Genomic DNA, 11,882 nt, shown 5'->3' with positions numbered 1-11,882 from the left:
GGAGATCCCTGCACTGCCTGCTAGTTCCCTTTCCTAGCCCTGATGGTAACCCATCTACCGTCCTCATGTGGCTGTGGAATAACTACCTTCCTGTAACTCCTCTCAATAACCCCCTCCGCTTCCTGAATGGTCCGAAGTTCATCCAGCCCCAGCTCCAGTTCCCAAACACGGTTCTTGAGGAGCTGGAGTTGGGTGCACTTCCCACAAATGAAGTCAGCAGGGACACTAGAGGTGACCCTTACCTCCCACATACTGCAGGAGGAACATTCACCTGCCCTAACCTCCATTCCCGCTATCCTAAATTCCCAAATAAACAGCCGGGAAAAAAAAGAAACATGAAAACAAACACTTATCACCTTACCAACTGACGCACAGAACATTTTTTTAGGTTTGAGGAGGATGGGTGTGAGACACTACCCATGTAGTGTTTCGGGTAAAGCAATTGCCCAAATATGTGACCTTGTGATCTCTCTTACTGCATCCAGGAACTGAAGAGAAACTGGAAGTAAAAGAAATTTAAACCATATTCTGTGCTAAGATATTTGTTAATTTCACGATACTATTAGGTAGGCGGCCATGATGAAGGGGTAGATGAAGCATGGCACTGGAAAAGGCACAGCGCGTCAGGCAGCATCTGAGGAGCAGGAGAGTTGACATTTCGCGCATAACCGTTCTTCAGCACTGGCCATTATGAAGGAGTAATGATACCAGTTGGAGAAGGAATGATGCGTGAGACTTTCAGGGGAACTTGAAGATGATGGTGTTCCTGTATGTTTGCTGTGCTCAGTGTGTGGAAGAAGCCTTGGTCACTTGCTGCAGTGCATTCTGAAGATGCTGATCCATTGCGAGAACTCTGGGTGTCTATTGGAGTCACCCCATACTGGGGGCAGAGGTGGAGCAGCACACCCAGCTTTCAGGCAGACCAAAGTCATACAAAGGCTGGGCTGGAATTTGATGAGAATTCTCATACATCTCCAGTTGGATCCTCACTCAGAAACATTGGGGAGTTGTAGAAACAGACATTTTTGCCTTTTCTGGAATTCACGACCAAGTTATGACAGGCCCCTGAAGGATGATGTAACCTATTCTACCATTGCATTGCCTAGCCAGCATTGTCACCAGTTTGCCTGTATGTGTTTCTGTTTTACCTGACATAACTGAGCATGGTCTGGGAATGTCAGTCATTGAGTGTATCCATTGTCTCTGTAACATGTTTTACCGGCTGGAGGTTCCTTCACGCTGAAAGTTGTGTATCTTTGGAATTCTCTACCTGAGAAGGCTTTGGATGCTTAGCCATTGCGTATATTTAAAACTAAAGTTGACAGATCTTTGAGCATTGGGTGAATTGAGGGATGTGGAGATGAGGGGAGAATTCAGGGAGAAGGTGAGCCACCATGTTCTTATTGAATGCAGGGTCAGCTCAAAGGGCTATCCTGCTGCTCCTGCTCAAAACTTACTTTTATTTTTAAGGTTATTGCTTGACTATGAATGATGTTGACCAATATTTTTACTATTTTCTTTCCCAGTTTCCATAGAAGAAGAGCTTGGGCGGTATGCAAAGTTGTGAAATATCTTCAGATAGTGCAGATGATCCTCTCAGTAGTGGCTCCCAGAGAAAGCGACAACCTCGAATAGTAGTTATCGGCGCTGGGCTTGCTGGCCTCTCTGCTACAAAAAAACTCCTAGCGAATGGATTCACAGATATTGTCATTCTAGAAGCATCTGAGCGAATTGGAGGCAGAGTGCAAAGTGTTAAACTCGGTAAGCCTTCTCTCCTACTGTTTGAAAATTTTCAAAAGGACCACCTCGTGTTATGGGGTGAATGGAAGAATTCTACTGTGCAGTGTTTCACAACACCATCATTGAGTTAACACAGTGAAACTTCCCAAGGCTCATTGGGGTGGCACGGTGGCTCAGTGGTTAGCACTGCGGCCTCACAGCGCCAGGGTCCCAGGTTCAATTCCAGCCTTGGGTGACTGTGCACATTCTCCCCCTGTCTGCGCGGGTTTCCTCCGGGTGCTCCGGTTTCCTCCCACAGTCCCATTGGCCATGATAAATTGTCCATAGTGATAGATGCATTAGTAGGGACTAAGGAGTGGGTCTGGGTGGGTTATTCTTCAGAGGGCCTGTTTCCGCGCTGTAGGGAATCTAATCTAATCTAGTCATCATGAGACTGTGGTGGGAGGTTGAATGAGGGGATTCTGATTCTTCAACCCTATTGATGCCCACATCCTCCTCTTCTGAGGTTTTGAAAGCTTTCACTGCTGACTGACCTATGACTTACAGGTTTCTAAATTTAAGGTAGAATCTTGGGAGGTTCTGAAGATTCATCAACAACTAGTCACTCTGAGTTTGTTGGGGTACCACTTTCTGAGAACTGGTGGTGGGATATGGTTGAGGATGGGAGGCTATGCTGTTGAAGTTGGTCAAGTGCTTGCATGATGGTACTCATAGTGATACTCTCCTGTACACCCAAAAGATTTATAAGTGCATTCCTGCCCATGCTGATGTGCAAAACTCAACTTCTGAATCCCAAACTAGCAGGGATGAGCAAGAAATGCCAATGGTGATCATCTATAAAGAATATGTAAAATAAAATGCTTTATAACACTATGGTCACTATTGATATGTGGAGGAATATGGTGGCCATTTTATGAAAACTGTAATTGGAGGAGGCTGTTCAGACAATCCAGTCTGTTTCATTGTTTTATTTGCTTGTAGCATGAAATTAATTATTTTTTTATTTGTTCGCATATTCACTCATGAGACATGGGTGTCACTGCCTAATTATTGCCTGTCCCTAGTTGCCCTTGAGAAGTTGGTGGTGAGCTGCTTCTTAAACAGCTGCAGTCCACCTGCTGTAGGTTGACCCACAATGCCCTTAGAGAGGGAGTTCCAGGATTTTGACCCAGTGACAGTGAAAGAACAGCGATATATTTCCAAGTCAAGATGAGGAATGACTTGGAGGAGAAATTGAAGGAGGTAGTGTTCCCATGTATCGGCTGCCCTTGCCCCTTCTAGATGGAAGTGGTTATGGGTTTGGAAGATGCTGTCTAAGGATGTTTGGTGAATTTAGAATCACGACATTCAGCCCAAAAAGTCCACACCGACTCTCCCTAGAGCATCTCACCCAGATTCATGCTATCCCTGCAATCCTGCATTTACCGTGGCTAATCCATCTAACCTACAAACTATGGGCAATCTACCTAACTTACACATCTTTGGACTATGGGAGCACCCAGAGGAAACCCACGCAGACACGGTGAGAATGTGCAAACTCCACACAGATAGTCACCCGAGGCTGGAATTGAATCTGGGTCTCTGGTGCTTTGAGGCAGTCATGCCAGGCCCATTCATTGCCATTTTTCCATTGCCTTAACTGTAGAGCCCCACAAGACCGGTGGTGTTACTGGAACGAACGGTGCTGAGATCGAACAGCAACATGGAAAATTGAATTCTCTGAGGGGTGGCTCAGTGGTTAGCTCTGCTGCCTCACAGCGCCAGGGACCCGAGTTTGATTCCAGCATCAGGCGACTGTTTGCGTGGAGTTTGTGCCTTCTCCCCATGTCTGCATGGGTTTCCTTCAGGTGTGCTGGTTTCCTCCCACAGTCTAAAGATGTGCAAGTTAGGTGAATTCACCACGCTAAATTACCCATTCTGTTCAGGGATATATGGGTTAGATGCATTAGTTTGGGGAACAGGTCAGGATGGGTTACTCTTTGGATGGTTGGTGTGGACTTGTTGGGCCAAATGGCCTGTTTTCAGACTGTAGGGATTCTATTTCCCACAGTTCCTGTGAGCTTTCCATGAAAAGTAAGCAACTTGTGAAATTATCATTTTTTGTTCCCTTGAAACTGTACATCTCTATGATTCTATGACTTGGCCCATATCCCTCTTAAACCCTTCCTATTCATATACCCATCCAGATGCCCATTTTATTTTCTCCTAAATACAGGAATCACAAATATAACATAGTGATAAAATAAAATGGAATTCAGGAGAAATCGTTTTACCCAGAGAGTGGTTTAAAAATGAAATATTACAACTGCACTTCTCCATGTGGTAGCAGTAAATGAAATTTAGTTAAATACAGGAAGGAGAATACAGGAAGCTGAGTACAGGAAGGAGAAAATGGAGTCCAAGGCTCCAGGTAAGGTCGAGTGGGTGGAGATGCTGAGAATGAGGCTCCTGGCACAACGTTCCCACTCAGCCTATCCCTGCCCCTCTACTTGTGTGAAGCATAAACACCAGCATAGTTGAGTTGGGCCAAATGGCTGACTTTTCTGTTGTGAAATTAGAGTCAGATCTCAGTTGACTCTACACCCACTTAGTGGACTCCTGATGCTGACAAACATTACTTCGAAGCATCTCACCAGTTTAACTGGGATTCCAAATTTATAATCTCAATGCAGACTCCCCTTATAAATCACTTCCTCTCTGACATCTTTAACTACAATAACTACCTCAATCACCTTAAAGCAGGTGGCTCAGTGGTTAGCACTGCTGTCTCACAATGCAAGGGACACCAGGTTCAATTCCACCCTTGTGCAACTGTGCAAACTCCACACAGACATTCTTCCCATATCTGCATATGTCTCCTCTGGTTTCCTCTCACACTCCAAAGATGTGTAGGTTAGGCTGATTGGCCATGCTAAATTGCCTATAGTGTCCAGGGATATGTAGGCTAGGTGGATTAGCCATGGAAAATGCAGGGATTCAGGGTGGGTCTGGGTGGGATGCTCTTCAGAGGGTCAGTATGGGCTGAATGGCCACAATTTTAAAGGAAAGATTGAGATTCCAGCCTTACAATGTAAAGAGGAAGCTCCTGGAAATAATGGATACTTGGCTCTTTGCTCAACAGATGTTAGACTTGACCATGTATTTTCTACAGTATTATGTAAATAGGTGTATTGAAGGCCAATCTAAGAGTGACGATGAATTATTATCTGTGATTGGTCAGCAGACTGGAAGTGAAGGACATAAGGCCATGCCTCGTGGAGCACTGTAAGAATCAGTGCTGTGGCCTCATCTATTTACAATCTTTATTGATGACTTAGGTGAAGAGATGAAGAAGTTACATTGAGTGTAAACTGTTAGCAGGATGCAGAGGTTTCAAAGGGTTCCTGGCACAACGTTCCCACTCTGCCTATCCCTGCCCCTCTACTTGTGTGAAGCATAAACACCAGCATAGTTGAGTTGGGCCAAATGGCTGACTTTTCTGTTGTGAAATTAGAGTCAGATCTCAGTTGACTCTACACCCACTTAGTGCATTCCTGATGCTGACAAACATTACTTCGAAGCATCTCACCAGTTTAACTGGGATTCCAAATTTATAATCTCAATGTAGACTCCCCTTATAAATCACTTCCTCTCTGATATCTTTAACTTCAATAACTACCTCAATCACCTTAAAGCAGGTGGCTCAGTGGTTAGCACTGCTATCTCACAATGCTAGGGACACCAGGTTCAATTCCACCCTTGTGCAACTGTGCAAACTCCACATTTAAGCGAGTGGGTGGAAAAGTGACCAATAAAGTATAAAGCAGGGAAGTGTGAGGATATTCACTTTGCTGGTAATAACAGACAGCAAAGTCTTTTTTTAAAAAATGACCAGGAAGTTGCAAATCTTGAATTAAGAGGGCTAAAAGAGGTCATGAGATATCCTTAGCAAGCAGGGTTAAGGAAAACCCCAAGGCCTTTTATTCATATATAAGGAGCAAGAGGGTAACTAGAGAAAGGGTTGGCCCACTCAAGGCCAAAGGAGGAAAGATATGTGTGGAGTCAGAGAAAATGGGTGAGATTCTTAATGAGTACTTTGTATCGGTATTCACCGAGCAGAGAAACATGGCAGATGTTAAGGTTAGGGACAGATCTTTGATTACTCTAGGTCAAGTTGGCATAAGAAGGGAGGAAGTGTTGTGTATTCTTAAAGACATTAAGGTGGAGAAATCCCCAGTTCTGGATGGGATCTATCCCAGGTTACTGAGGGAAGCAAGAGAGGAAATAGCTGGGGCTTTAACAGATATCTTTACAGCATCCTTGAAAACGGGAGCGGTCCCAGAGGACTGGAGAACTGCTAATGTTGTCCCCTTGATTAAAAGGATAGCAGGGATAATCTGGGTAATTACAGACCTGTGAGCCTGACGTCAGTGGTAGGGAAGCTACTGGAGAAGATGCTGAGGGATAGGATATATACCCATTTGGAGGAAAATGGGCTTATCAGTGATAGGCAGCATGGTTTTGTGCAGGGAAGGTCATGTCTTCCAAACCTAATAGAATTCTTTGAAGTGGTGACAAAGTTGATTGATGAGGGAAGGGATGTAAATGTCATATACATGGACTTTAGTAAGGCATTTGATAAGGTTCCCCATGGTAGGCTGATGAAGAAGGTGAAATAAATAGTTAGATGGATAGAGAAACTGTTATGAAACCAACTGGTGTGTGTGTGTTTAGGCTTCTGTATCTTTGGTGAAGGTGGCAACGCGGGTCAGTAGAGTGGTCAAGAAGGCATACGGCATGCTTTCCTTCATTGGATGTGATATTGAGCACAAGAGTTGGCAGGTCATATTACAATTGTATAAGAGTTTGGTTTGGCCACATTTGGAATAACGCGTACAGTTCTGGTCACCACATTACCAAAAGTATGTGGATGTTTTGGACAGGGTGCAGAGCAGGTTCATCAGGATGTTGCATGGTATGGAGGATGCTAGCTATGAGGAGAGGTTGAGTAGATTAGGATTATTTTAATTGAAAAGGAGGGGTTAAGGGGGGGACCTGATTGAGGCCTGCAAAATCATGAATGGTACAGATAGGGTGGATAGCAGGAAACTTTTTCCCAGAGTGGAGGACTCAATTACGAGGGATCATGAGTTCAAAGTGAGAGGGGGAAAGTTTAGGGGAAATATACTTGGAAAGTTCTTCACACAGAAGGTGGTGGATGCCTGGAATGCGTTGCCAGCAGAGGGGGTCAGGGCGGGAATGATAGCACCGTTTGAGATGTATCTAGACAGATGCATAGAACATAGAACATAGAACATGGACCTCGATGTTGCGCCGACCTGTCATTCCAATCTGAAGCCCATCTAACCTAAACTATTTCATGTACGTCCATATGCTTGTCCAATGACGACTTAAATGTACTTAAAGTTGGCAAATCTACTACCGTTGCAGGCAAAGCATTCCATACCCTTACTACTCTCTGAGTAAAGAAACTACCTCTGACATCTGTCCTATATCTATCACCCCTCAATTTAAAGCTATGCCCCCTCGTGCTCGCTGTCACCATTCTTGGAAAATGGCTCTCCCTGTCCACCCTATCTAACCCTCTGATTATCTTATATGTCTCTAGAAAGTCACCTCTCAACCTTCTTCTCTCCAACGATAACAGCCTCAAGTCCCTCAGCCTTTCCTCGTAAGACCTTTCCTCCATACAATAGACAATAGACAATAGGTGTAGGAGTAGGCCATTCTGCCCTTCGAGCCTGCACCACCATTCAATATGATCATGGCTGATCATCCTTAATCAGTATTCTGTTCCTGCCTTATCTCCATAACCCTTGATTCCACTATCCTTGAGAGCTCTATCCAACTCTTTCTTAAATGAATCCAGAGACTTGCCCTCCACTGCCCTCTGGGGCAGAGCATTCCACACAACCACCACTCTCTGAGTGAAGAAGTTTCTCCTCATCTCTGTCCTAAATGGTCTCCCCCGTACTTCTAAACTGTGTCCTCTGGTTCGGCACTCACCCATCACTAGGCATGAATGGCAGGGACTAAAGGGATACAGATTCTTAGAAACTAGATGGCAGGTTTAGATAGAAGATATGGAACGGCAGAGACTTTGAGGGGCGAAGGGCCTGTTCCTGTACTGTAATGTTCTTAGTTCTTGACATTCAGAGGGATTTCGGTGCACTTATAGAAGGAACACAAAATGTTAGCTTGAAGTTATAGGAAGGAAAAAAAAATGTTGTTCCCTTTATTCCTGTACCCCAATCCTCTTGCAATAAAGAAAAGTGGCTAAAAATGAAAGCCGTATTGGCCCCTTCTTTGGTCTCTGTATGTAAGAAATGAGGTGGTGCAGTAAAGGTTTATTGGATTTGGTAGCTGGGAGGAGAAGGTTGTTTTAAAGTGGGAGGTTGGCTCCATACTTTCTGGAGTTTGGGAGAACAAGCCATAAACATACAAGATTCTGAAGGGGCTTGACAGGGTAGACAATGACAGGTTATTTCATCTGACTGTCGAGCCTGAACATTGGCAGGGGGGTGAGGGGGGTGGGGGGGAGGAACACAGCTATGGAAGATCATCAGGTGAACCTTTAGGGTTGAGATGAGGAGAAATCGAATCGTTCAAAGAGTTGTGCATCTTTGGAATTTTCTGTCCCTGAGGCTCATGGATGCTTTATCATTGCATGTATTTAAAACTAGAGCTAAGAGGTATTTGGATCTCAGAAAATTGAAGGATTTGGGGAGCAATTGGGAAAGAGGAGTTGAGACAGAAGATTAGCCAAGATAGTGTTGAATGGTGGGGCAGGATCGAGGGGCTGAATGGCCTCCTCCTGCTCCTCATTCTTATATTCTTGAATTTTTCTGTTAATTTTAAAAGCCGGTGGAAGAGAAGGAGAAACTAGAAAACAAAGGAAAACTAGAAAACTGTCCACAATGAATATTGTAAACTCTACTGCCCTGCCTAATAATATCACATGTAGCTGTATTTTCTCAGCCAAAGTATGGTGTGTGTGCAATGGTACAGTGCCTGTCCTGAGATCATGCGTTGCGTTTACTCCAGTATTAAACCAGAATGGAAAGGATCTTTGAATGAATATCTTTCATTTCTTTCGCACCTTTCATGGTACCAGAACACCGTAAAACTGTCTGGACGTGTTGTCATGTAGAAAACACAGCAACCAATTTATGTACCGTATGCTGCCACAAACAGCAATGAAATAATATCTGATGTTTTTAAAATTGTCTTTAGCCAGGACACTGAGGATGGACCCTTGCTTTGTCTCTGGCAAAATGATAAAAAGGCCATGAAAACAGTAAAGATCTTGGTTTAACATCTCATCTGAAAGTCTGCCCAGTTTAATTTAGATAAGTGCTGCATTTCAGAAAGGCAAATCAGGGCAGGACTTATACACTTAGTGGTAAGGTCCAAGGGAGTGTTGCTGAACAAGGAGACTTTGGAGTGCAGGTTCATAGTTCCTAAACAGGTAGAGAGGGTAATGAAGAAGAGGTTTGGCATGCTTGCCTTCATTGATCAGTGCATTGCTTATAGGAGTTGTGAAGTAGTATTGTGGCTGTTCAGGACATTGGTTAAGTCACTTTTGGAATACTGCAAGCAATTCTGGTCTCCCTGTTAAAAAAAAGATGTTGTGAAACGTGAAAGGGTTCAGAAGAAATTGGCAAGGATATTGCCGGGGTTGGAGGGTTTGAGTTATAGGGAGAGGCTGAATAGGCTGGGGCGATTTTCCCTGGAGTGTCAGAGGCTGAGGGTAGATGTTATAAAGGTTTATAAAACCATGAGAGGCATGGATAGGGTGAATAGACAAAGTCTTTTTCTCAGGGTAGGTGAGCCCAAAACTAGGAAGCGTAGTTTTAAGGTGAGAGGGGAAAGATTTTTAAAGAGATCTAAGGGGCAATGTTTTCACACAGAGGGTGTTACGTGTATGGAATGAGATGCCAGAGGAGGTGGTGGAGGCTGGTACAGTTGCAACATTTAAAAGGCATCTGGGTGGGTATATGACCAGGAAGGGTTAATTGGGATATGGGCCAAGTGCTGGCAAATGGGACTAGATTAATTTAGGATATCTGCTTGGCAAAGAAAAGTTGGACTGAGATGTCTGTTTCCATCTTTGAGGAGAAAGTGAGGTCTGCAGATGCTGGAGATCAGAGCTGAAAATGTGTTGCTGGAAAAGCGCAGCAGGTCAGGCAGCATCCAGGGAACAGGAGAATCGACGTTTCGGGCATAAGCCCTTCTTCAGGAATGAGGAAGGGCTTATGCCCGAAACGTCGATTCTCCTGTTCCCTGGATGCTGCCTGACCTGCTGCGCTTTTCCAGCAACACATTTTCAGCTTCATGTCTGTTTCCATACTGTACATCTCTATGACTCCAACAGACCAGGATCTCCTCAGTACTGCACTGAAATATCAGTGTGAATGATATACTGTTGTCTTTAGTGTGAAGCTTGAACCCAAACCTGCTGATTCACAGGTGCGAGAGTTACCCACAGCTAGACTTAATGAAGCTGAAGCTGGTTGAAAGCTCGCTTTAAAAGTCAGAGTTAACAACCATTCCAAACAAATTAACAAGTTACATTTGGTTGAAGAATTCCTTACTGCCAATCAATCTCATTCTCCCAAAATATCAATCTTACCATCATTGCAACAATTGCGCAAGACTAATAGAGTCATAGAATCATTGAGATGTACAGCACGGAAACAGACCCTTCGGTCCAACCCGTACGTGCCTACCAGATATCCCAACCCAATCTTGTCCCACCTGCCAGTACCCAGCCCATATTCCTCCAAACCCTTCCTATTCAGATACCCATCCAAATGCTTTTTAAATGTTGCAATTGTACCAGCCTCCACCACATCCTCTGGCAGCTCATTCCATACACATACCACCTCTACATGAAAACGTTGCCCCTTAGGTCTCTTTTATATCTTTCTCCTCTCACCCTAAACCTGTGTCCTCTAGTTCTGGACTCCCCCACCCCAGGGAAAAGACTTTGTCTATTTATGCTATCCATGACCCTCATGATTTTGTAAACCTCTATAAGGTCACCCCTCAGCCTCTGATACACCAGGGAAAACAGCCCCAGCCTGTTCAACCTCTCCCTGTAGCTCAAATTCTCCAACCCTGGCAACATCCTTGTTACTCGTTTTCTGAACCCTTTCAAGTTTTACAACATCTTTCCGATAGGAAGGAGACCAGAATTGCACACAATATTCCAACAGTGGCCTAACCAATGTCCTGTACAGCCACAACATGACCTTCCAACTCCTGTACTCAGTACTCTGACCAATAAAGGAAAGCATACCAAACGCCTTCTTCACTATCCTATCTACCACTTTTGACTTTGCTTTCAAGGAGCTATGAACCCGCACTCCAAGGTCTCTTTGTTCAGCAATGCTCCCTAGAAACTTACTATTAAATGTATAAGTCCTGCTAAGATTTGCTTTCCCAAAATGCAGCACCTCGCAATTATATAAACTAAACACCATCTGTCACTTCTCAGCCCATTGACCCATCTGATCAAGATCCAGTTGTAATCTGAGATAATCTTCATCACTGTCCGCAATGCCTCCAATTTTGGTGTCATCTGCAAGCTTACTAACTGTACCTCTTATGTTCATATCCAAATCATTTATATAAGTGACAAAAAGTAGAGGGCCCAGCACCGATCCTTGTGGCACTCCACTGGTCACAGGTCTCCAGTCTGACAAACAACCCTCCACCACCACCCTCTGTCTTCTACCTTTGAGCCAGTTCTGTCTCCAAATGGCTAGTTCTCCCTGTATTCCATGAGATCTAACCTTGCTAATCAGTCTTCCATGGGGAACCTTGTCGAACACCTTACTTAAGTCCCTATGGATCACATCTACTGCTCTGCCCTCATCAATCTTCTTTGTTACTTCTTCAAAAAACTCAGTCAAGTTTGTGAGACATGATTTTCCACGCGCAAAGCCATGTTGACCATCTTCAATCAGTCCTTGCCTTTCCAAATACATGTACATCCTATCCAGTCTTCTGGCACCTCACCTGTGACTATCGATGATACAAATATCTCAGCAAGAGGCCCAGCAATCACTTCTCTAGCTTCCCACAGAGTTCTCGGGTATACCTGATCAGGTCCTGGGGATTTATCCACCTTTACCCGT

At 44.3% G+C, this 11,882-nt stretch overlaps 1 protein-coding gene across 3 annotated transcripts in view; it reads left to right on the top strand.

The window, feature by feature from the left end:
- Nucleotides 1-1,523: 1,523 nt before the first annotated feature.
- Nucleotides 1,524-11,882, top strand: part of smox (spermine oxidase) — a 31,535-nt gene continuing 21,176 nt past the window's right edge. For all 3 annotated transcript variants that reach the window (XR_006313047.1, XR_006313052.1, XM_043699899.1), the window contains exon 1: nucleotides 1,524-1,761. Coding sequence is in view for 1 of the 3 variants with exons in the window: in XM_043699899.1 (XP_043555834.1) it covers nucleotides 1,554-1,761 (208 nt within the window). In the remaining 2 variants the exon portion in view is untranslated. The remainder of the gene's footprint in view (nucleotides 1,762-11,882) is intronic.

Source organism: Chiloscyllium plagiosum, chromosome 1 (genome assembly GCF_004010195.1).
Source record: "Chiloscyllium plagiosum isolate BGI_BamShark_2017 chromosome 1, ASM401019v2, whole genome shotgun sequence".
In the NCBI taxonomy this organism is placed as follows: domain Eukaryota; kingdom Metazoa; phylum Chordata; class Chondrichthyes; order Orectolobiformes; family Hemiscylliidae; genus Chiloscyllium; species Chiloscyllium plagiosum.
The sequence above is the reverse complement of the archived record's forward strand: the minus strand, read 5'-3'. Positions and strand labels throughout refer to the sequence as shown.